The sequence below is a fragment of the Acartia tonsa genome, chromosome 4 (genome assembly GCF_053477335.1).
Source record: "Acartia tonsa isolate MP-2025a chromosome 4, ASM5347733v1, whole genome shotgun sequence".
NCBI lineage: Eukaryota > Metazoa > Arthropoda > Copepoda > Calanoida > Acartiidae > Acartia > Acartia tonsa.
In genome coordinates this window covers 40,436,710-40,462,525 of record NC_137263.1, presented here as the reverse complement: position 1 = coordinate 40,462,525, position 25,816 = coordinate 40,436,710, and the positions used below count along the sequence as shown (strand labels likewise).

General features: G+C 32.4%; 3 protein-coding genes across 4 annotated transcripts in view; 2 read left to right on the top strand and 1 right to left on the bottom strand.

Annotated features, from left to right (window-relative positions):
• The window catches only part of uzip (beta-pore-forming protein unzipped), a 265,056-nt gene that overhangs the window by 133,062 nt on the left and 106,178 nt on the right, over positions 1 to 25,816 (top strand). The gene's annotated exons all lie outside the window — the stretch shown is intronic.
• Positions 667 to 12,155, bottom strand: LOC145317195 (putative polypeptide N-acetylgalactosaminyltransferase 9). Its single transcript, XM_080158156.1, has 14 exons — positions 11,901 to 12,155; positions 11,117 to 11,171; positions 10,299 to 10,470; positions 8,873 to 9,010; positions 8,079 to 8,124; positions 7,426 to 7,471; positions 6,842 to 7,070; positions 6,411 to 6,586; positions 5,827 to 5,932; positions 4,576 to 4,683; positions 2,419 to 2,601; positions 1,957 to 2,029; positions 1,348 to 1,542; positions 667 to 852 (listed from the first exon to the last, which is right to left on the bottom strand). The coding sequence occupies exons 3-14, from the start codon at positions 10,301 to 10,303 to the stop codon at positions 742 to 744; spliced, it is 1,416 nt and encodes a 471-aa protein (XP_080014282.1). The 5' UTR covers positions 10,304 to 10,470; positions 11,117 to 11,171; positions 11,901 to 12,155; the 3' UTR covers positions 667 to 741.
• The window catches only part of LOC145317199 (NADP-dependent alcohol dehydrogenase C 1-like), a 122,382-nt gene continuing 116,805 nt past the window's right edge, over positions 20,240 to 25,816 (top strand). The window contains exons 1-7 of one of the 2 annotated variants that reach the window (XM_080158163.1): positions 20,240 to 20,534; positions 21,152 to 21,345; positions 22,307 to 22,403; positions 22,866 to 23,017; positions 24,648 to 24,759; positions 25,100 to 25,176; positions 25,306 to 25,501. In XM_080158163.1, coding sequence (XP_080014289.1) covers positions 20,280 to 20,534; positions 21,152 to 21,345; positions 22,307 to 22,403; positions 22,866 to 23,017; positions 24,648 to 24,759; positions 25,100 to 25,176; positions 25,306 to 25,501 — 1,083 coding nt within the window. In that variant the 5' untranslated portion in view covers positions 20,240 to 20,279. Of the gene's footprint in view, positions 20,535 to 21,151; positions 21,346 to 22,306; positions 22,404 to 22,865; positions 23,018 to 24,647; positions 24,760 to 25,099; positions 25,177 to 25,305; positions 25,606 to 25,816 lie in introns of those variants that run through there. The other variant, XM_080158162.1, reaches the window with a different exon arrangement.

Here is a 25,816-nt window from a genome sequence, read left to right as displayed (position 1 = left end):
ATATAAAATGACCTCTTAACTATACAAAAAAAATTTTGATTTTGGTTTTTACCTGTCCAGAGGCTACCTGGAGGCCTGCAGCTCCTGAACCTGGAGGCCTATCCAAAAAATCTTAAAATTTGAGAAAATTTATCATATAAGAATGATTTTATCTCTAATAACCTATCCTCTCAGTCCAAAGATAAAGCCTATTCTCTCTGTTTACGCAAATGTGTCAAAACTTCCCCCCCTCTTAATCATGTAAAATACAAAATCATGATATTTGTCCCTAAAAATCCTCGTAGTTATACAAAATATTCCATATTAATATTTATTAAAAGTTGTAGTATCTGATCTCAAAATAAAGGTTTCATATCTAACTCTGATATTTAAGAAGTGATGCTACTTTACAAGTTACTTTGTTGATCATAATAGTCCTATCCAATGACGTCTAGTGTCTGGGGCCGGGAAATAAGTTGTGGCTAAACCGATATGTTTTTTTTAGTGAAGTTTCTTATAGGTCTAGGAAATTTTATTACTGTTTTGTGGAGGTTTCCCTTAACCCTTATGTTATAAGAAAACTAACCTCCCTCCCCCCCCCCCGAAAAAAAAAAAAATATTTTAGTTACGTTTTTCGCTCTTTCCTTGGAGGCCTCTAGGGTCGTTGATATAACAAATTACTACATCTTTAATGAAAATTTAATCTATAAAAATTAGCTAACAATCCAATCAAACATAAACATGCAACAACAACGAAAAGTATCACAACAAATTATTATTCTTCCAATGATCATACGCAGTCCGGTTGTAATTTTCAAATAACCACTTTTGTCTGAATTCACTCTCTACACAGTGTTCCATCACTAGCTTATCCTAAATATTTCAATTCTTTAGGTACATTACCAAGTTGGATGTTGCAAGTTAGTAAACCTGTCTATTAATTTCACCTGACATAAGTAAAGTACAAGTTAATTAGAGAGTACCAAGAAAATAGAGAAATAGGGCATTTACTATTAGGGTAAGGTCAGTTCAATCTGATCTTGGTTAAATTGTAAGAGTTTCTTCCTAAGTATGAAAATTTTCCAATTCCTTTTATAATATATTTTTGCTCTCAGATTTGAAGTTTACACATCTTCTTAGTATATGCCCTAATTTTTAATTTAGCGGGGGATAATAACCCCATCCCATATAAATTTTATCTCTGGAGGTAAAAATTAACAGCTTTGACATGATTTTTTATCAGTTTATTTAACTGTAACCACTGAATCTAATTAAGAAAAAAACTATCGTGTCGATTTAAATTATTTTGATGGTTACTCTTTGAAGTAATGACGACCTTTCTTGCATAAAGCTAAAGTCAACTATTACCTTAGCCTCTGTCAAAGCCAAGCACTTTCCACTGGAGGGGTTCTTAATACCTCCCCAGTCCTCCAGCAGCCACTCCTGGTTTCCCTTGCTGCCATGACAGTTGTACAGAATGACGGAGCCGCCATTGTTGTCCACACACACGTCGTCCCGCCGGATCTCACCAGTCTTGGACAACATCCAGTACTGATTACCTCCCTAGATAAACAATAATTTGATCATGGAAAGAAAACGAAGTAGCGAGTTAAGTCGTATTTTCACACTAGCTTTTCTCCTATTTCTAGCCCCTGCGTTTGGCTCTAACATGGCGGGGCATATTTCCTAGCACTGCGGGGCAAACATTAACATTTATTAACTTAACATATAATAACTTATCAAAAGTCAATGTAAAAATACGACAAATCCCGCTACTTCGTTTTCTTTCCATGATCCGAACAATGGTATTCTTTCATTATTACTAATTTTATGCTTATTGATTATGCATAAATAACTTTTATAAATTATCGTCTTTTCTGTTAAATGTTTACAAGCCATTTCTAAAATAAAACTAGATACAGGTTGGAAAATCCATTTGATTTCAGGGGCTAGAAACAAGTTTTAGAAATTGTGTACCTGTTTATGGCAAGGAAAAACCCCAAGAGGTTTGTGTAGGTTTCCCTTCTTGGCAGGCGAATCAATACACATACTATTAAAAATACTAAATAAATATTAGTATCAACTTGTAATTTTCATTTGGAAATAATTAGTATTTTAGAAATATTGAATATTGTCAATGTCCTCATTAGGCAAATAAAAAGGTATTAGAAATAATGCCATATTTCCTAAAGACAATAAACATTTTATAGGTAAATTATCAGCATAATGTACTTTATAGTTTTCAACGCATATTTGTGTAAAGTCTTAGGGAGATAGATAGAAGGAGTGGTTAGGGCCATTGATTAGGGTACCCCCCCCCCCCTCCCCCCTGCACAGAAATAAATAGTGGCATCGTAGAGGAGTAAGATAAAAGGACGCTCTTTTTCACCTACAAATAAGACTTAAAAAGGTAGCTTTCCTACGGAAAGAAGGACAAACCTGCTAGGTGATTTATTATTCCTGTAAAGATTTCTGATATCTCCCCTAGCTATGGCCTCCGAAGGAACAAATAGTTCTGGGTAAATATTTTTGAGGTACCATCCAAAGCTCTGGCACTGCAGGCTTTCTCTCAGCTTTTTCCTACTGGATACGTCACCATAATCACCAAGATTGTTTGCAATTCTAGATAAAGTGATTTTTTAAAAAATCTTTGTCTCTTTGAATTGGTTGAAAGATTTTATATTATTCTTAATTTAATTTTAATTTTAATCTGTTGTACATCCCCATGGATGATAAACAAGATTGTCCTTCTCTAGATTAAAAATATTAGTTGAAAAGTTTGGACACTACGAATTCCAACCAATCTCAATTAAATGAAAGTTTTCAAGGGTTTTAAGCCAAGAAATAAAACTGTAGGTACTAGTGTAATTTACAGTTCAATGTCTTCTCCCAGTCCCACCCTGTTTTATTTATCGTAAAAAATGATATCGCTATCAAACACTTTACTTATGTCAAACCAGCTAAATCAATCGATCTATTAATATAATAGTCTCACAAACAAGATTATGACATTGAAGAGAAGATGATAAAAGTCACTTCGCAGATTATGACATCATACGATAGAATAGCCAATGAAAGGCCAGCATAAATTTTATACTGGCCTCTTTTTGGCTATTCTATCGTATGACGTCATAATCTGTGTAGGGACTTTTATCATCTTCCATTGAAGACAATACTGATAAAGATACTTTCAGTTATTACACTGTGCCCCTAGCTTCTAGGACAAAGACTAAATTGGGTCAAAAATGATCCATGTGACGTCATAAAAATGAGGGATTATCCATCTCTTTTTTAGGGGTTTTCTTTCCCAATTTTCCTCTCATCTCCCTCATTTTTATGACGTCACATGAATCATTTTGACACAAGTTGGGTGTTTGTCGCTTATAGAGACCCTTTATATGACGTAGTAGGGAAGGATAGACATTAGACTGGCCCAAAAAAACATGAATTTTTAAATCTTTACCATATCAATTTGCGGATACCTTGAAGTTGTTACCGGCTCAAATGTAGACCTTTTTGTGAAAACTAGACCTCTCTACAATGAAAATTGATCTCGAAATTTCAATCTTAAGCTTTTTATCAAAAACTTCATATTTTCATGATTTTAACAAGAAATAATTAAAGAACTGCCAACCTAAAATAATGTAACAAGAGTTCAAATATGAAGCAATTATAAAAAGTAGGCAGAACCGCCATTCCTGCCGAATAATTCCGAAAAACGTCTAAAAACATTGTTTTATTTAAATTGATAATTTGTGTAAGAAATTGAACTAAAACAGTAGATATTAGTCTTATGAGAAGAGAAATGATGAAAAACTCAAAAAAATATACGTTTTAAAGACATAAAATAGGAAAAAGTGTTTTTAATAAATTTCATGGCTCAACAGACATTGTCGCCAATAAAGAGACAATTTACTTAAATAAAAAATTAAATGAAGGTAAAAAAATATGTAATATACTTATTCTCATATTCAACTTTAAAAAAAAGCATACTAATAAAAAAATTAATATTGCAAAAAATAATTTGATTGTTTTTTATTAAACCAGGAATAAAGAGTAAGGCTTATCTTTAATTATTTTTCTTCAATGATTTTGCAGTATGAATTAGCTTTCCCAAATTATTGTAATTGTACAAAAATAAATTTTTATACTTTCTTTCTTCATATGTTTATTCCTGGTGATTTTAATATTTTATTTCAATGTTTGTAAACAAACAGACAGAAAATTTGATGTTTTGCTTTATATCTGGTGTAAGGCTTTCATAATTTGTTGAAGAAAAGGTGAAAATAAATATGAATTTAGCGAGATAGCGATAGATTTTTTCTTAAAATCAATTATAGGGCTAAAATCTACAAACAATACATAACCTATTTTTACATTCCGCACATTGAAAAGCGATTTAGACCTTGATTTGGGCCACACTAATAGACATGCGTCTAAAACATATTCAAAGACTTTAATCTAGAAATAAATAGCCTAAAACTATTCTTGAACCTTTGTGAAGACTTTCTAAAATAGATAACTCTATAGGTTCAGTGTACTACTCACTACTTTATATACTAGGATTAAAAATAAAATTTATAAATGATCAGTTACCTTTCATAATAAATAGTTTTATATTCATCTAGCCAAACTTCAGCTAATCTGACTGTATTCTTTCTTAATACATTTACACCATCCCTCCATTTGTAAGGGGAACGCTTCCTGCAAAATTACAATCTTTAAACAATATCCTTTAGTAGTAAAGAAAATTTCAGGAACCTAGTAATAGTGTCTAACTTTTTATCTTTGTGACGTAACAAAAATCGAAGGATGAGAGGGAAGGTGGGAAAGGAAACCCCTAAAAAAGAGATGGATTTTTGTTACGTCACAAAGATAAAAAGTTAGACACTATTACTAGGTTCAAATTTCAGTCAAATGCTTTGAGATAAATTCTAAAGAAAAGAACATGTTTCTATCTTCTTATACCCTATAAGTATACATACAGTCATAACTAATTTATATAGTAGTTTTAAAACAAAAAATCAATAATGGAAAAATATTTTTTTTGTGATAATTAAACAATTGTACATAAACTTTTGTTTTAACTTAAACACCTGTTATATAAATCTTAAAATTATTTTAAAGTATTTCAAAAGTTAAATAAGTTGATAAGAAAAACATTTGGATCTACTGCAGTTCACGGTAAAATATTGCTGGTAAGCAATATTTCCAAAAATATATGAATTTTAAAAGCTGCCAAACGGCTGAACGTACAGATTATGCCCGCACACTGTTTTAAGCAGCATAAGAAGGCCTACAAATATCTGGAATAGCCATAAATCAATAATGCATAATTATCTCGCAGAGCAGAAATGCGCGAAAAAGACCCTTTTTACGCGTTTTTTCTTCAGTGAAGTTTTCCTTGTGCATAATTGGATCGTGGTTATTCCAGATTATTTGTAGGCCTTCTTATGCCGCTTAAAATGGTGTGCGGGTATGATCTGTACGTTCAGCCGTTTGACAGCTGGCAGCCTTTAAAATTCATAGATTTTTGAAAATATTGCTTACCAGCAATATTTTACCGTGAACTGCAGTAGATCCTTTTGTATTTTGTATACCTATCTTTTAAGGTAAACCTAATCTATTCTGTATGAATGTATGCATATTCTTTATAGAATAAACAAAAAATTATTTCTTTCGCTAAATTCCTTATAAAAATTCCTATTGTGGATATACATTTTTTTAGCCCTATTGACCTTTTGGAACCTTTAAAAGCAATTTTGATTTGCCAAATGCAGAAAGTAGTTTTAAGCTTTTTTAGGAAGAATCAAATAGAGTTCATTGTAAAAAATGAGATTTGGTTACCTGAAAATATGTCCAACGTGTGAGCAAGGTACAATCTCCAGAGTACCTCCACACATCCAGGTTTTAAATGACAGCTCCAGGTTCTCACCTCCCCAGATATCAAAACCTATATTTTGTAAAAATTTAATTGAGTTAGAATTTTTAAATCCTAGAGCCAATTTTATGTTATGAACACTTATGTCTCTCTAAACAATATAACTATACTATTAAAATTTGTCCTTATAGAAATATTTATTTCAATTATACAAAATTATCTTTTAACACCACAGAAAAGAATATCTTTGCAAAACTGTTTTGATTTTTGATTTATTTTTCTTGGACCAATATTAAAATCAAAGGATGATAAAAATTCTACTATACATGCCAAATATTTAAAAATTTATTAGGAAACTCTAATTTCCTTTATATCTATGTCAGAATAAGGAAACTTTAACACCTAGGCTAGCCTAAGAAATTTATAGTATTATAGTCCTATTATTTCTAAAATCACTGGATCCTAAATCATTTATATAAAAAAGCTCAAAAATATCGATAAATTGGATATACAATACATAGAATGGCTAAATGCAAAGCAAATACTAAACCTGAATCATAAGTGCCCAGCTTTTCAAAGAACGCTTTGTTAATAGCAAAGAGACCCCCCGCCATTGTTGGACTCTGAACTGGCGCAAACATATGTTCCCGCCGTTTTTTCTCCCTCTCAGGTATCTGGTGCCAATTGAAGATCAGGTCCCAGCTGAACCCTCCGACGGCTACGTACCTAAAAATACATAAAAAGTTTAATGGCGATTATAAGTAAAGTCTTTTTTTAGAATTATATGTTTTACTTTGCATGATTTATACAAATGAAGATAGATACAAAGTGAATTGTAGACTTAATTTATAAAATATATTTTCTCTTAAAAATAAAACAACAAAACTAAAAAAATAAGAAATTGTAAAAGATTTTGCATTAATTTCGCCTCCAAATTAGTGATTTAAAAACATTCAAACGACAATAATAAACCATACGCACCCTGATTTCATATACTCCAGTGTGCTATCACTGATAACTTCAATATTCGGACAAACAACCGTCGTAGAGTTTCTGGCAATCCTGTCGAGAAGAGGCTCCAGCCAGCCAGCTGTACACTCACAGTGACTGTCCAGGTAGGTCAGCACCTCTCCGTTGGAGTGGGCAGCTCCCAGGAGACGAGCACGAATTAGACCAGTCCGCTCCTTGGCACGAACAACCTTTACTTTTCCTTAATTATAAAGTTAATGTGTAAGTAAAAACAAGGATAATTACTTCAGTAGCATCAAAGATTGTCTTTAAAATAAAGTCAATTACTTTTGTAGACTTCAATATAGCATATCCAAGACAAATTAATTGCCAAAATTAGGCATTAGCTGCATTCGAAAGCTAGATCATCGAATCCCCACCAAACACACACACATTCTTACTTTGTTCTAAATTCGAAAGTTTTGAGATTTGAGAAAAATCATAAATATTAATATTAAAGATCTGTTTTCGCAAAAACTTAGACTAACTCATTTACTATTGGAATATAGTCAAAGAAGGCAGTTGGAAGTCGTTACAGAGGAAGTAAAACTACTCACCATTGAACCTTTGAATATAATTCTCAAGCTGCTGTTTCAGATGGTCCTACAAAGAAAAAGTTCAAAATAGGCAATTTAAGTCATTGTGTGCATGTTTGTGTAAAAATATGCAAAAACGCGCGTTTTTTTGCACAATACCATTAGCCCAACACTAACTAGATCTCGTAAACTGGTTTTCTGTACCAAATGTACTTTTCAGAGATGCTTTGTAATGTTTTTGATTGGTTTAAGGCTATTTTCCTGATTTCCTACTATCTAGGGGCGATGCAAAAAGTAATGAATTTTTCCCTGGTTGTTAAAATTTATATCAATTAAAAATTTTTAGTTTGGTTTAAGCTTGGTTTGGATTTAATATAAACGAATAATAGTTATTTATTGCAACGTGTAATAGACAACTTTCAGTGGACTAAAATGAAAAATTTACAATTGTTAGACCCGAGGGGCCGAATACCCGACTACAAGACTGGTATTTAATGATTTGTATTTTATAATTGGTGGAAAATTGTCTGTAATACGATGCTATACAAGATTTTTCAGTGTGGCTGACAACCGGTTCCAATTAAACGGTTTTGAAGCCATACAGGAAAGGTTTACCAAATGTAAATGTTTTTCCTCTTGTGTGTGTTTATTTGAGGAGACATTGAAAAATTTACCTGTGTACTAGCATCATCTACTAAGACAACCTCTTCAAGTAGCTCTAATCATAATTCATATTTTTAAAAGTGAAACTCTTATATGTATAATAAGCAGGGCTCTAAAGGAAAGACAAGTGCCAATAAATTGATGCTCATCCCCAATGATGATACACAAAATTACCCCATCTGTAGTTGCTTATACGAATAGACACTTAACTTAATGAACCAACCAATCAAGATTTAATTAAAGTCCTTAAAGTTGTTGATCTAGCGAACCAGAAAACGTTAATATAAAACTTTGAGGACTATTGTAATAAACAGGAAAATGTACCCTATCTTCCTGTTAATTAGGGTCAGATCAACCTTTAGACATAATTGTCCATATTAAAGCATAAACATATGTTTTTTCAATTTTCTTTTGTTAGCTTGATGTGTTTAATTTATTCTTTAATATTTAAATTTAATTTATTATTCTAAAGATACGAAAGATGGATTATTTTTTTCTAGTATGGCTTCGAAACCGATTAATAACCGCTGGTTTAGAACGAATCTGATTCATTCTGAAAAATAATGTATGGCATCGTATTATAGACAATTTATCACGAATATTAAAATAAACAACACGAAATTAAAACTATTTTTGTTAGCCAGAGCCTGCAGCCCCTCGAGGCAAACAAAACTGGCCATACTCTTATAGTTTTTCATTTTCATATCCGCGGAAAGCTGTCTTTAAGACGATGCAATAAATAACTATTCTGTTTCCCTAATATTTAGTTTGAATTGTTTTTGTGTTCTTATAAAAATATATTCCTGGAGGAGAGCGATTTATTACTGAGTGTACAGTTCTGAGGAGAGCAGACCAGGCTTCATTGTGGAAACATATGATGACTGAAGTTCTTGGCAGCTGGGACAGCGGCAGGATACGTTCTGGAGCTTTGCACCAAGGGTCCCTAAAAACGAATGAAATCAATTATTTTTATAAACTTAAGGAAAGAGGATTTATCAATATACGATTTATTAATGTACAAGGTAGGTACTATCGGTCAGATACTCTATGAGGGCTAGTTATTTCCACCTCAATCCCATGAAAATAGATAAATCCTGATATAATTATACAGACTCTTCATTGTAAAAAAAAACAAGGATGACAACATCCATAAAAGCGAAGCACTGAAACTGTAGGACAAACGGACATTAACACTTATAAAGTGTCGGAACTGAATAATCAGAATATAAATGTATAAGAGTTGAAGCAAAATTGTAAATGTAATTTTGTTGAAAAACTGCTTGATAGAGGATAATGTTTATGGACATACTTACATTTTTAGGACTTTATTATAGAGTTGCTTCGCTTGAAACATTATACTTTGTTGTCCCAGGAATAAACATACCAAAAATCTGATCAATCGGATGATTAGATCACAAAAAAAATTGTTGTTAAAAAAGTAAAAAATCAAAATGTTAAAAATGGACGTACGGACATTCTTGTAATGATTATAGAGTTGCTACGCTTTCTAAATCGTACCTAACTTCTAAAGGAATCACCATGCAAAGTTTGAAATCGATAGGACAATTCTAACATGCCTAAATTAACTAAAAAAGCTATCCGTTTGTGACGGACGTACAGACGGACGGACGTACGGACCGACCCTAATTATAGAAAAGCTTCGCTTTTAACAAATTCAACTGAAGTTAAATATTTAATTCTATTTGACTTGATTACATTTTCGTAATAAGCAATGTTGGGGAAGCTGTTTATAGCTAAACATTATGGTATTCATTGGTAGATAAGGAATGGTAGAAAAATTAAGAAGGGGAAGGGAAGAAAATGTTGATCGAAGTGAAGGTGAACCAACTATTAATTAAAAAAAGCCACGCTAGTATAATAACGACTGACAGACAGAAGTACAGACAGACATACACAAAAACTTCGCTACTAAAGAACCTTTTACGGTTTGTTTGGTTACTGTAGTATTATTTTTAGTTTTATAATAAATCTATAAATATACAAGATGTATAACACAGACAACTACCTTGGTCCAGTGTTTGGGACCTATTTCGTCTGATAGCAAATTGCTTTCTGCTCTTTTGTAGCGACTTGACTGTGTTAATATTTGCGACGCTATTGGCTGATATTCATAGACCCAATTTGAAGTCAGCAGAGAGTCCACGTGTTGGGGACATATATTTCATCCTTCCCCCACTTTTGTTTTACTCTAATAATTTAATAACTCTTACCGCATATCAGGTAGAGATCTGTCCAGGGATATGAGATCACTGTAGTATTGATTAAAGGCATTATCCTTCCATCCCTGGTCGATCTTTTTCTTGGTTTCTTCATCAATATTTGTCAGTTTGACTCCCCGTCCATTCTCTCCATATCCCTCTACAGGGGGCTGGATTACTTCTTCTAAAAATAATATGAATTAGTAAAAGAAGAATAGTTATTTCATTATGGCTTCATAACAACTTAATATCCCGTGGCTAGGAACCGGTTCTCAGCCAAACTAAAAAATCATGTATCGTATTATTTCCAGTTTTCTATTAATATAATTTTTTTTTAGAAGTTTGTTAACCCGTGCTTTCGGCATCTCGGGGCTAAAAACTGGTTTTAATATTATGATTGTACATTTTTATATCTGCGGAAAGCTGTTTATAATACGATGCGATGAATGATATAATATCAATATATAATTTTTAGTGAAAATTCCCTTTACTTATTTCTCCATCGGTTCGTATGTTATGCACCAAAGGGAAAATCAAATATCTATCTGAAGGTTATGTGATTTTCTAAATTGCTATTCAAGATAAATGTCTATCTGATTAATAATTCATTAAGCTTTAGAGGATCTGGGTAATCTAAACCAGAAATTTGATTTTTACAGCTGCTATTAAATATTAACTTCGTTTAAAGATTTTCATAGCAAATGAGAATAATCTACTACATAACTAAATATTTCTGTCAATTAGTTTTCTGTTCCTAAACATTGCAGTCTATGAGCTTCGTTTGTTGTGGATTTGGTCATTTACGTTGGATTGTAAATATGCACACTTACTTTCTTGTTTTCTCCATTCATCTACCTTATTTACTGGATATGGAGATACTCTTCCCTGAAATAAAATCTTCATCATATTCTGGTATTACCAGATGTTATTAGAGAGTACATTAATACAGATTGTATAAATTATATTTCCAATGACTCAGATCCGGTTCAATCCATCGGAAATAAATCGGATTTGGAGCCATACAGGAATGGCCATTTACCGTTTGGTACTTTAGACAGCATTCCGCGAATATTAAAATGAAAAATCAAAAGATTATAACCATTTTAGTTAGCCCTGAGGGACTGAAGGCCCGGGCTAATAAATTGGGTTTTAATCTCATTGTTTTATTTGAATTTTTGTGAAAAATTGTCTGTAATATTTTGCTACACATGATTTTTCAGTATGGTTAAGATCCGGTTCAATCCAGCGGAAATACATCGGATTCGGAGCCATAAAGAAAAATCGGTGCTTTCACTCATACCTTTTTTTTTGTAGATCTCTAGTATAGGTTCTAGAGTCTATATTTAAAATGTATCTACAAGTTGGACAGGTACAACTAATAATAACATGCATTGAACTCAAGTGATCGGCCACAGCATCCAGGCGCTGGGAAGGATTTTTTAACTGTCCCTCCCCCCTCTCCTAAAAATATCATAGAGCCTGTCCTTGACCTATACATAACTTCCTGAAATTGTCCAATCATTTCCGAGATTTTTTACAGACATACTTACAAAAAGATACACATCCTGTTACTTTAGTGTACAGGATTTTTTCTGTAAAAGCATTTTTTTCTACCTTTTCTGACGTCTGACTACTAGAGTCATAATTTGAATCTTGCTGTCTAACCTCATCTTCCTCTTTTTTAACATTAACTTTGTCCTCTATAATATCATTATCACCCCGATTCACATCATTTTTCACATTTTCTTCTAGTTTCTGTTGTCCCTGGATATTTTTTTGTGCTAACTGTTGCAAAGTTTCTTTGTTATCACTGTTATTATTTGTTATAAGTAGAACAGCTGTCCACGAAAGACCTCCAAAAATGCAGATCTTAAACAGTAAATTTCTTTTTCGCCTTTTAGGATTTATAAATTACGTTTTTTTTCTTGTGAGAATCATATTTAAGGAAAAATTTATATGGCTAAATCTTAAATTATATAAATTTAAAATTTCATTTTGAAATAATTAGCATTAGGTAATTTTATTTTTGATTTAAGAATTTGATTATAATTAACCAGAAGAATAAAAGTTTTTACAGTAAAATATTTTGTTGTTGTTTTTTGTTTGTCTTATTATCAACAATAAAAAAAATATAAAAAATACAGATGCTTATAAATCTTAAAACTGTAGAATCAGCAAAAATATAAAAAAAAATGTGAAAAATAATTGAAGAAATCACTTGTTAAAACATAATAGTTTCCTTGAAATGAACATATCAGCAAGTTATGAATATTATTGTTTCTGTGGCATAGTTCAACTAATTTTTTTCATTCAGGTCTTATCTTTAAAACATATATTCATTCATATACATATTATACACATGTATATTTCACAAGGTGTATCGTAAAATTTTTATCTTTTATATCCACATTAGAAAAATCAAATGCTACCTTAGTTTAAATCCTATAAATACTGATTTAATTTAAATGACACGTTTAATAATTTTTTTTATCATTTTTATATGAAATTTTTTTTACAGAATCCTCCCAGAACAGGTGTAAAAATATAATACATATGATTATATACCTTCAAAGTTCTATATGCATATATGTGTAATACATACTGATATTTAAGTAACAGGATGTATGTGTATATATTTTATATTTTTTCTATAAACGGCTTCAACTATGTATTTATGTATATTAATTTGATTCAATTAATTCAAATTATACTTGAGTATGGCCTTTTCCTCTTATCCTTATTTAGACCCAAGCCTTCTTAAGCTAAGGGCTAAGCCGGCGATATATCTTAAAAACAAGGATGATAACATCCATAAGTAGCGAAGCACAAAAAGAACACGGACAGAAGATTTAAAGACCACTTTTGAAGAAAAAAATCCCTTGGAGGGAAATGAAATTTAATTTTGATCTACATCAATTTTGAAAAACACCAAAGATATGGAGGAAAATGATGTGAAAATTATATAAATATCCAAAAACCTGCTAAAAAGCAATTTGACCGCCTTGGGTGTTATATGGTTATTTATACTCAATAATTAGGAGAATATCGACTAGAAGTTCAAGCTCTCTATCTAAAAGTGGAGCCGAGAAAATCACGTTTCGCCAAATTCTTGGATAGCCAAAACCTGCTAAAATGCAGTTCAATCGCCATGGATGTTTTTATAGTTGATTATGCTCAATAATGGTGGGAATGTTTGTAAGATGTTTCAGCCTTCTATCTTAAATAGGAGCCGAGAACACCACGTTTCGCGCACTTTGTGTCTAACGGACAGACTGATGGACATTTGGAATTATAGAGTAGCTTCGCTGCTAGGAACAAATATAAAAGAATATGTTTGATGAAAAGTAAATACCTCACTTAAAAAACAATTGTTATATTATTGAACAACTTTTTTATAATAATTATTTTTATACCTATTGTAATCAATATTATCATTTCAAAATTTAATATTTCTCTAAGTTCAAGCGGCTACGCCTCTATAGTTGCTTCCAAGGGAATCTCATAAAGTTTAACGAGTATTTTTTTGATGACGATAAACAAAATCTCCCCTTCTGTCGATTAAATCATGTGTTGAAAAGTTTGGTCACTGCTAGTTTTGAATCAACAAATAAAAATTTATTACAGTATCCATTGTTTTTGAGCCAACTAATAAGATAACTTAGATTATAGTCAAATGTCTCTTAGGTATATGTTATTTGTACCTGCTGCTTATAAAAAAACTTGAAATAAAAAATAAATTTTCATTTTAATCTTGGTAAGCACCTGCAATTTGTCGGCTTACTGACAGATGCATATTGCCCTAAAATTGTATTGCTGCAGTTAATTTATTAGTGTTCAATCGTGATAATCTGATATTTTTTGGCATCTACAGCTTGTTAAGTAACTAGTACCTGCGCAGACCTAGCTATTGTAACAATCAATTCTACAAAAAAAAATCACCAAACCTTTGGAAGTTAGCTAGGGTTAAATCTTGTTTTTTCATATAACTGAAGAGGGGCGGGTAAGAGGGGGGGGGGGAAAGGGAAGGGGGGTTGTGGGGAAATTTTCCTTTCGAATTGTTTGTCAGAATATCATTCCCTTTTTCCTGGTACCTGCGACGTTTAACGGTTGCACATTCAGCTGCAAAGTAAAATCATACCTAGATCTTCAGAACAAGAAACTTTTACTCTACTCTCCAACCAATCTGTTTCCTATTAAAAAATATGTTATATATGACAAAAAGTTTTTGGACAGGAAAGTTAAAGCAGTACTCTGACCCTATATAAAAAAGACAACAATTTTCAAAAGTATGTTTTTATTTTCATTACTACAGACTCTCTCATTGGCAGATTAAAGAATATATAATACTTTTTTATTCAATACGAGAAAGTTTACATTATTGTAGTATATAAAAGAAATTTGTAAAAATGAAGCTTTTCTATAGTTAGGGTCCGTCCGTCCGGACGTACGTACGTTCGTAGGCAACGGTTAGTTCTTGTGTTATAATTGTTCTATCGATTTCAAATTCTACATGATGATTTCTGTAACGATTTTAAAAGCGTAGCAACTATATTTTAGTAACCAGAAAGTCCATATAAAACATGCTGTTTTTTGGCATTGGCAACATTTTTTGTACTTTTTGATATATTTTTTCACAAACATTCAATTTTTGAATTTTAATTCTTAGACAACAAGTTACAATATTATAAGCGAAAAATCTCCATAACAAAGTCCTCAAATGTAGGTAAATCCTTGAACAGTATCCTGTATTTAAGCAGTTTTGCCCGATTTTGTTAAAAAATTTAGAGCTTCATTTTTATGGATTTTGTCAACCTTGTTTTTTTAAATTGCAATAAAGGTTTTGTGATAATTTCGTGATTTTTTTTTATCTTTATTGTACTAAAAATATTCATACAATAACTCATTTGTTTGGTTTCATATTTCTAATGGAACTATATTATAAACTATGCATATTTTTTGTATGGTAGCTACTTTATAAACAAGGCACCCAGTACCTTCGTCTATATGTCCGTGTTTCACACCTTCAATACTTAAAATACTTTAGCTTACAAGTTTTAGTTTTAGTATTCTTATTCAAGTTTATTTAATTCTATTATATGTATATATGTTCATGATTTTACCAACTTCCTGTTTTTTTTCCAGCAAATCTTTACAAAAATGTATTGTGTTTCAGAATTAATAGAGCAATGTTATTTGTTGATGTTTGTTAATCTGTTTGGTTTCATTAAATAGTTTTATGAATGTTTTCATCCCTTTTATGTTTTAGACGATTTTATGAAGCGGCTGCTTCCCAGAGCAGGGACTATGTATTGAAAAGCCCTACAACCATCCCGAAATATAAATCTAAAAATAAAATTGACTCAAACCATCTCTGCTGAACATATGTAGAGCTTCTCTAAAATGAAGAACTTAATTTTATTCAGGATTAAATAAGTGCCAGAAAAAAATCTGCTATTCTTATATAAAAGTAACAGAATGTCTATCTTTCTTTGTGTGTCTGTACTGAAGGATCTCGCAAACCACTGGACCGATATGGTTATCATTTCTCCTGCTTTTTTATGTTTCTTTTAAAAACTAAATTGTCAAGAAATTATGTAGTAGAATATATGGTTTAGCTAAAGTTTTCCAAATGTTTTCTAAATTGTCTATAAAATTCTGCATTTATCCAGTTATACAGATCCCTATTATGATGTGTACATACTCTGTATACACATAGCTGCAAAAGGATTGTAACATTCAAAAGTAGCGAACAACATTATTTTTTCAGCATGGCCTCGAAAACGATGAATTTCCAGTGGAAAAAAAACCTTGAGTCCATCTGAAATAAGCCAACAAAAAATCCTTGGTCGCTAATGCACGGCAAGAGAAAAAAAGCCCATTGTACTGTTAGACTCAACAACAGCCGCACTAAGCCATCCTCAGCCGCTTTAAGGAAGCACATCCATGTCAGCGAAACCCACCTTTCATTTACTATTTTACTGTTTGGTTAATGCTTTGATCCCTAACTTGGAGAAACATTTTCTTGAGCGTTTGATTTTAGCAAACTCAGCGAGTTACGCCTCTTTCAAAAGACCATTAATAATAATTCAAGTACACCACTATATAAGCCATTTCTAGCAAGTGTAATCTTGTATTTTCCAGAAAAAAAGGAAATGTTTTCTATTCTCACAAACAAAATTCTCAATAGATTCTCCGCGTCATCTTTTACTTTTCCTTTTTTAGTTGCTACGCCTCTAGCTCCGGCGGAGGTTATCTCGGAATTAGGTTGAACTAAACATGCAAATCTGATGAAATGATAGGTAAATTAAACTTTGCTTTGTAAGCACGAAGCACATTGATTTTTTTACAAATAAGGTTGTACGATGTAAGGGTGTTGGCACCTTTGGTGTGTTTAGTACACCTCCCTAATTAATAGGGGTGTCAACACAACCCACCTCCTCAATTTCCAGATATAATTTTGCTTTAGTGCTTTAAATTTAAAATGTAATTAATGTTTGTAAACATTTCTCTTTTCATATTTTTTGACAAACATTTACTTTCGCAATATTGTTGTGTTTTTCAATTGTGCGTCCAAGGTATAGCTAAAGTTTACTTTCTATCTTCTTGTTTTTTTTTATAAACTAAACTTTTTCTTCTTTATTTTTCTGTTTTGTTATGTCTCATTTTTATTTCAGTTACTCTCTCCCCTTTTTTTTATGTCTAAATGGAATTTTCTCGTTCTTGTTTTGTTTTCTTTTTCAAAAGAACAGCGTATTATCTAAGTTTTCTTAATTTCAATAGAATAGTTAAATTAGAAAATATCATATAGGAAAAATGAATGACAGAGAAAATATGTAAAATTATGCATTACAAAACATTCAGTATTACATAAAAAACAACAACATGGCAACAACTATTTTTGATCAAATGTACAAAAAAAATAACAAAATTATTTGGTTTTTGATGGTAGGAAAGCGTGTGTTTGTGTGTGTTTACGCCCAGAGAAAGATTGATTAGCACACACACACGCAACACAAATACCAAAACAGAACACAAACCCACCGGCGGACAAAAAGACACGGACGGTGTACTTTTTCATACCCGGCAAGCCTGTAGCACTTTCCACATCTTTATAAGGTGATACAAGGCGAGGTCGGGCTGTGGGGGAGAGTGGGGGAGGCGGTAGACTAGCATTAATATATCCTAGATCTTTCTACATATTTTGCTTCGTTTTTAGTAATCTAGAAGCATTTTTTAAGTTAGTTTGTTTGTTCCTTAAACAGCAGAAATTGACAGTGATCATAAGCTTTCTCTTTGCAATGAATAACTTGTAAAATGTTGTTTTAGCTGTTTTAAATGTTAAAATGTAATTGTTTTTGTTAGTTTCTAAATGTAAGCATCTAATCTGTGTCATGATAGTTAATTTTTTTATATAAAAGATTATTAACTATCATTTTTAATAAACCTTATGTAAAGAAGTATAATTTGTTTTCTGTTCATTAAGATCCTAATAACATAAGAACTGATATTGATATCCAATGCAGGGAAGCCCCTCACAAAAAAAAATATGTCGTTTTATGTCATCAAAAAATATATATAGTCGTTGTGACATTATAGTATCGATATGTCGATATTATGTCAGCCAAGTCCTCTTTTAAGTATGGCAGTAAGTCGACATAACCCCCCTCAAATTGCATATTAATGAACAGGGAGATTTATGCCATTTTTTTCTTAATTTCAGTATTTGTATGGTTTTATGCTATCTTTCTGCATCCATGAACCTCTAAAGAATACATAGCTCCTATATCCTAAGGGAGAGGCCACTAGTGAAACAATAAATACGTAATCACATATTAGTAACATTGTTCTATTCTAACAATAAGTATATCCTAAAAATAATTGTATTTATTGCTGAATTAAAGAAGTGATAGATTTAATTGTAAGAAAAAAAATCAATTCAATATAGTTTTCAGCGTTTTATTGAAAATTCCTGTCAAAAATTTGCTTTACTTTCGTTTGTTCTATTTTGATTACTTTATATGCTCAAGAATTTTCTCTATTTTTACTGTATAAAGTTTAATGCTGTATTTTTTTTTATTTATGTTATCGGTGCCTGACTTATTTATGTTATCGGTGCCTGACTTATTTATGTTATCGGTGCCTGACTTATTTATGTTATCGGTGCCTGACTTATTTATGTTATCGGTGCCTGACTTATTTATGTTATCGGTGCCTGACTTATTTATGTTATCGGTGCCTGACTTATTTATGTTATCGGTGCCTGACTTATTTATGTTATCGGTGCCTGACTTATTTATGTTATCGGTGCCTGACTTATTTATGTTATCGGTGCCTGACCTATTTATGTTATCGGTGCCTGACTTATTTATGTTATCGGTGCCTGACTTATTTATGTTATCGGTGCCTGACCTATTTATGTTATCGGTGCCTGACTTATTGGCATAATTTTTAATGTCAAATACCTTTCTATAAATGTTTGGTGATTTTTTAACTTTCAACCATATTATTTTTTTTTATAGATATAAGAGTCTGAAATGTTTGGTTTGATTGTGTGTATGTGTTTATCAAAATTTCTTTGGGCAAGTACGTATAATTTTCTATGAAAAAAAAGAAAGTTTCCGTTTAAGTTGATAACTATTTGGATGGTGCCTGCCCGCCCATGTATGTTAGAGAAATCAACAGAAAAATCTTGTATGACAATGTTCACAAAGTTTGAATTTTAGCTAAAGTTATAATGGCGGTGCTGCGCGTTTAACAACATGCTTAATTACCTCAGGAATCTCCTGTCCATAAATTATATCGATAAAAATTTTTCTCGTATTCATTCGAATCCGGTGGACAGGAACCGGTTCTCATCAATACGAAAAAACTATGTCTAGCATCGTATTATAAATCGCTTTCTACGAATATAGAAATGTACAATCATAAGATTAAAACCATTTTTTAGCCCGTGCCTTCGGCACCTCGGGGCTAAAAAAACTGGTTTTAATCTAATAATTGTACATTCTATATCCGCGGAAAGCGGTTTATAATACGATGAAAGAAATAACTATTACAAATAGATAAAAATCAACAGATTTTAAATTGGTCTTGCTATTCTTTTAATATTTTATCATTACAGGAATCTACAAAGAGGGTTGATATGGATAGGACTTTTTATTAATGCATTTATTAATACTGACAGACAGACGGAAATTAATTCCTAAAAAACAGAAATGCTTACTAGATTTTTACAAGATAAATATCTTCCATTGACTTATCCTTATCAAGGTTGGAGGGGACATTGGACTGTTTATTACACTTGTCCTCCAAAGTCTTATAATACCGTTTTCTTATTCGTTAACTTAAAAACTTTGGGTATTTTTATTGAAATTTAATTTGTTGGTTCATTTAGTTGAGTGTCCAAATGTTTCTACTACTAATTGTAGTCTACAGAAGGGGTAATATTGTGTATATTCATTGGGGATGTACATCAATTTATCAACTACTGGCTGTCTTATCCCTGTATACCTATAGTATCAATCCTATACATCTGACGTAAAAGAAGCCTTATTCAAATTAAAACTGCAATTGTAAGTTTATTTTATAATTAAAGATTAGCCAACAATTATAGATTCATTTGATATACAGAAGTAAATTTGTTATAGGTATTGTTTTGCTTTTTATGGGTAATACGATACTTAATTTCTACAAAAAAATAATATACTTTGGAGGTGCAATGTTGAAATTTATTTTCTCGTGTTTAAAACAGCATTAAACTTTATTTATGAAAACAGGAATTCATTGAGAGATTTTGTCAATTCTAAGCGTAGAATCTCTATAATTACAGCTTATATCATAGTAAGTCCATATTATAAGTTATGTACCTATGGATCTTGCGTAATTTTGCGACATATGGACAAAAATTATTCAATAATGTTTGTTCAGCTTCGCTATTATGAAAGCTCGTAAAAATTAATTTATTTCAGACACTACAAAACTATCTAAACTAAAATGGCTGATGTACCAATGTACGAGACCGTCGCCTGGGCCAAGAAATCCGCCGCGGACAAGTTTGAAAAGATTACAATCAAAAGAAACCTTCCTGGCGACGATGACGTCACATTTGACCTGAAGTACTGCGGCATCTGCCACACTGATGTGCACATTGCCAACAATGACATGGGGAACACCCACTATCCTTGTGTTCCTGGCCATGAGCTGGCTGGCATTGTGTCTGCTGTTGGCAAAAATGTCACAAAGTATAAGGTTATAAGATTTGTAATATGTATTCATGAATCTAGTTAATGCAAAAGAGAAAAATAAAATCATGGAATAATTCTAATTAACATTAATGTGCAATTTAAACAGAGATGACAACATCCATAATGCGAATCACTGAAACGGTAGGACAAAAGGACATTAACACTTATATAGTGAACTGAATAATCAGAATATAAATGTATAAGAGTCAAAGCAAAATTGTAAGTAAATTTGTTGAAAAACTGCTTGATACAGGATAATGTTTATAGACATACTTACATTTTTATGACTTGATTATATAGTTGCTTCGCTTGTAACATTATACTTTGTTGTCCCAGGAATCAACATACCAAAAATCAGATCAATCGGATGATTAGATCACATAAAAATTTGTTGTTAAAAAAGTAATAAAAATCAAATCAACATGTTTAAAATGGACGTACGGACATTCTTGTAATGATTATAGAGTTGCTACGCTTTCTGAATCGTACCTAACTACTAAAGGAATCACCATGCAAAGTTTGAAATCGATAGGACAATTCTAACATGCCTAACTTAACGTACGGACGGACGTACGGACCGACCCTTTTTATTGCCTTCTTACAATTTATTATTTTCTCCAGGTTGGCGATAAAGTTGGAGTCGGTTGTATCTCTGACAGCTGTATGGACTGCGCCTGCTGCAAGGACGGAGATGAACACTTCTGTGCCAACGGGTTCACCATGACCTACGACTATGACATCAAACATGGACATATGGCCACAGATTCTGGATATTCTTATGGAGGATACTCAGCCTCACAGACTGTTAATCAGAGGTAATGACAGCTGGCACGCAATTGTTTGGGAAACTAATTGGAAAAGTTTACACAGGAAAAATATTTTTTTTTTGCGTATATTGGATTACAAGAAAACTTTGATTATGATATAACAATTATTGTAAGACAAATTAAAAGATTATATAATTATAAAATACGGCAGTATTTTGTTTACATCATTGTACATGTTTTCTTTGAATATCTTTCAATTAAATATTTTTTCTATATTTCTTATCCCCCCTTTATCAACAACTAGCGGCTACGCACCTAGAGGCCTCTAGTGGCACTTTAAATGTTTGGTGTTTTACAAAAATAATACGATACCTTGCAATGTTGCGAAGGAGTCTCTATCAAATTGCTACGATACTTTGCAATGTTACGTAGGAGTCTCTATTCGAGGGAAAAAAATTCGATTTATTGTGATTTCTCTTGGGAGGGTGGTGGTACCCTCCCTCAAAATAGTTATAAACCTTCCCAGGACCTATGAGAATATTCCCTGTTAAGGAGAACCCGATCGGTTCAGCGGTTAGCGAGATCCTTCGGTACAGACACACAGACAAACAGACAAACATCCTGTTACTTTAGTATAAGGATATATTTTTCATGCACGAATTCGATATTTTTGTGGCATAATATTTTTTTCTTGGGGAGATAGATAATAAATTTTTTTCAAAAAAAATGAAGAGGCGGTGGGAGGTTAGCTGATCTACCTTCTTAACTTTTCACTAAAAAGGTGAGGGGGAATATGTTATCCTAAGGCGATTTTTCTTGGTGGGGTGGACTGGAGATTGCACTACCACAATATAGATTAAAAAAAAACTTCGCAGGACCTATAAGAAGCTTTACTTAAAAGGAGAGCAATATCAGTCCAGTGGTAAGCGATATCTTTAGGCACATACATAAAGACAGAGAGACAGACATTCTTCCCATTACTTATACATATATATATGTATTGTTGCAGATACCTTATAAAGATCCCAGATGACTATCCTCTGGAGAAGGCTGGACCAATCTTTTGTGCGGCCATTACCATGTACTCTCCTCTTGCTCACTGGAAGGTAAATATCAATAAAATTAAAGTAACAGGCTGTCTACATGTATGTCCGCTAAGATCACGGATTGACCTTTAATTCTACAATTTTCAGGGGTGTTTTTTTTATTGGTCCAGGGAAAATGGTAAACGACAACATTTTCCCCAACCCCCATAGAGACATGACAACAAGACATGACAACCCTCAAATTTTTCCTTATGATAAAAAATGTTGGATGACGTCTTAGGAGGCAAGGAGCGAAGTATACATAATTGTACATTTAATATACATAAGTAGAAAGAGGGGAATAAAGAAATTCAATTTTTAACCCACTAGCCCTTTATTAGCCTACACAGCCATTAATAAAACCTTAAGCTAGCTACATGTCATCTGCTAAAAAAAACAAAAAGAATTCAAAAATTGTGTTCAAATAAAAATAGTCAGCTATTGTACCACGATAAACAATTTACTCAAAAAGTTTGATTGTAGGTGAAGGAAGGTGGCAAGAAAGTCGGCATTATTGGTATTGGCGGACTTGGACAGTTTGGCGTCAGGTTGGCAAAGGCCATGGGCAACGAGGTGTATGCCATCTCCACCAGTCCCAACAAGGAGGCCGCAGCTAAGCAAGCCGGTGCTGATAAGTAAGTAATTGAAACAATTTAACGATTATTTTTATATGTGTAGTAAAATCATTTAGAAAAAAAGACTTAGAAAATAGATATAAGCACCTTAAGCATATTCGTGCGGAATAAGGATGTCAACCAGGGAGTAAGGGAGGGGACAATGGATCGAATATTCAATTTTTAGGAGTCTCAGACTTTGGGGACTGGCTTAATGGGAATGTGCAAGAATTTAGCAGTTTCTGACTGAGTTTGGGGACTTGCGCATAGAATGCCGCTACTCGTTATGTATGTTTTGAATATTGCAGACGGGGAGAAGGGATAAGGGAAGTGGGGGAAGGGAAATAAACACTCGTTGTGTTAGTTTGGAATGTAGCGGACGGGGAGAAGGGAGAAGGGAGGTGGGGGCAAGGGGCAAGGGAAATAAACAGAATAAAAAGGGGCAGTCATATTCTTGCTAGCAGCTGGCCGGGTCCAATAATCTTTTAATATAAAAATCACACCAAAAAACCTCAATATATTTCATCAAAAACAAGTTGTGATTTCACTGTACATGACGCTATGGAAATCTATTATTCAATTAACAATCCCTTTATAATTTCCTACAATTTTATTGGATTAAACTGGATTTCATGCCCTTTCTTTGATAACTCTTATATTGAATTAATTGCCCATTGTCCCCTCCCTTACTCCCTGGATGTCAACACTCCTTTTTAATCCAATTTGGGAAGGCCTACCTCATCCCCCCCTACCTAAAGGTTACACTTCCCCCTGGCAAAATCCTGTGAACTCCACCGGTTTTTTAATGTTTCTTTCATTTTCTTTTGATTTTTAGTTTTACCAATATATCATTTTTCTCAGACTAATAAATCATAAATTTACGTAATACAAAAATTTGTTTTATTAACAAAAATACTTTATGTTTGTTAGGTTTCATGATAATATATTTATTACGAGAGTTGGCTCGATATAACTATCTCACTATTGGCTAGTTTTCTATAAGTACATATCTATTTTATCTATTTCTCAATAAATCAATTTTCATCCCCCGCCATTACTATCTAAAAGAAATAAGTAAATATTTAAAAATTTTTAATGATTTTAAAAAGATTTTTTTAAATTATATTTTTTTTCACATTACCATCACCAAAGGGTTAATATGATTAAAATTTTAGTTTTAATATTTGAACTCACAAAGGGTGTCGCCACAATCGAATTCTTTTAAAACAGAGTTTTCTTAAATTTACTATATCATATATTTAAATTTTCTTTTTTTTATGATTAGAAATTAAATACTTCAATATAATGTAAATAACAACATGAAATGAAAAAAATGAATTTATTTTTAATAAAGTAAAATAATGGGTCTTATCGTTCTGGCCATTGAGAGTTTATTATGGATTATTGGAGCACTGTGAGTTTTAAACATTTATTACTTGGAAAACTTGAGCTCATCTATAGACATTTATTTCCTACATAGATCTGACATGGATCTTGAAGCAATAAAGCAAGCCGTTTTGTAAATGTTAAAAATTGGAAGAATCTATTAAATAAAAGTTATCGCAAATATACTTAGTAAATGATGAATTATGAAAAAAAAAAATATTTCTTTGATTGAAAGGTTTCGTGAAACTAATGATTATTTTTGTAGTTTTGTGGTATCAACAGATGCAGACAGTATGAAGTCAGCTGAGAACAGCATGGATCTGATTCTGAACACTGTGTCAGCTTCTCATCAGCTGGCTCACTACCTACCTCTCCTGGTTAGTATTCCCTGTCAAACTTTTCTCAAACTGGTTAGAACGTCAACGTAATTTCAAGGAATATTGGGGAGCAGCGCAGGTTGCCGAATTTATTTTTCCCCTGCAATTTTAAATTTTTTGGTAGAAAAGGGGGTAGTAAAAACCACTTATGAGGAGGGAGATTAAAAATTTTCTATAATCAATTAGGATTGATTTTGATGAGTTTTAGAGACGTTGTTGTAGGGGCGGGGGGAATGGGGGGACATTTTTTTTCTATTATGTCTTAACATAGAATTATAATATTTCTATTTCATTATTAAAATAAAATTGTACACTAATAAATTGTATGGTAATATTTTAGAAGAAAGACGGAACTTTGGTTCAGCTTGGCCTTGTTCTAACAGACCACCAGGTTCAACAATTCCCATTGATGATGAAGTAAGTTCAAAATTTCTTACTTTCCAGATTATATTTTTGGCTAGGTTTGCCGGTTCTTTTTGTGTGTGATTAAAGGTTGTACGTGATTTTAAATTTAAAAAAAATTAACTTTAAAAAAAATATTTTTAGGAGAGTCAGCATTGCCGGGTCCTTGATCGGTGGTATGCCCGAGACACAGGAGTGCATGGACTTCTGTGCCAAGAACAACATTGTGCCCGACACCAAGGTGGTGAAGGCTGACGAGCTCGAGTCCGTGTACGAGGCTCTCTCACAGAAAAACGACAGTATTATCAGATACGTGCTGGATATTTCCGCCAGCCAGTAAAGCTTTTTATCATGGCTGAATAAGAATTTTACTTCGTTTGATAAATTAATTAATCAGACGGTTCATACTTATTTGGAAGCAAACAGGTTCCTGCAAAACATAAATATTTTTTTTGTGGGATGGGGGGAAGGGGGCAAAATAAAAGTTTTAAAGTTTCAAAGTTTTTCAAAGTTCAATCTATTGAATTTGGGAGGAGGAGGGGGTGAGGAGGGTACACATCCTAACTTGGACGTCCCTGGGTTGCTGAAAGAAAATATTCTTAATGCATGTCTGTAGAAAAATCAGTATGAAACGAATGGACAAGTCAATTAAAGG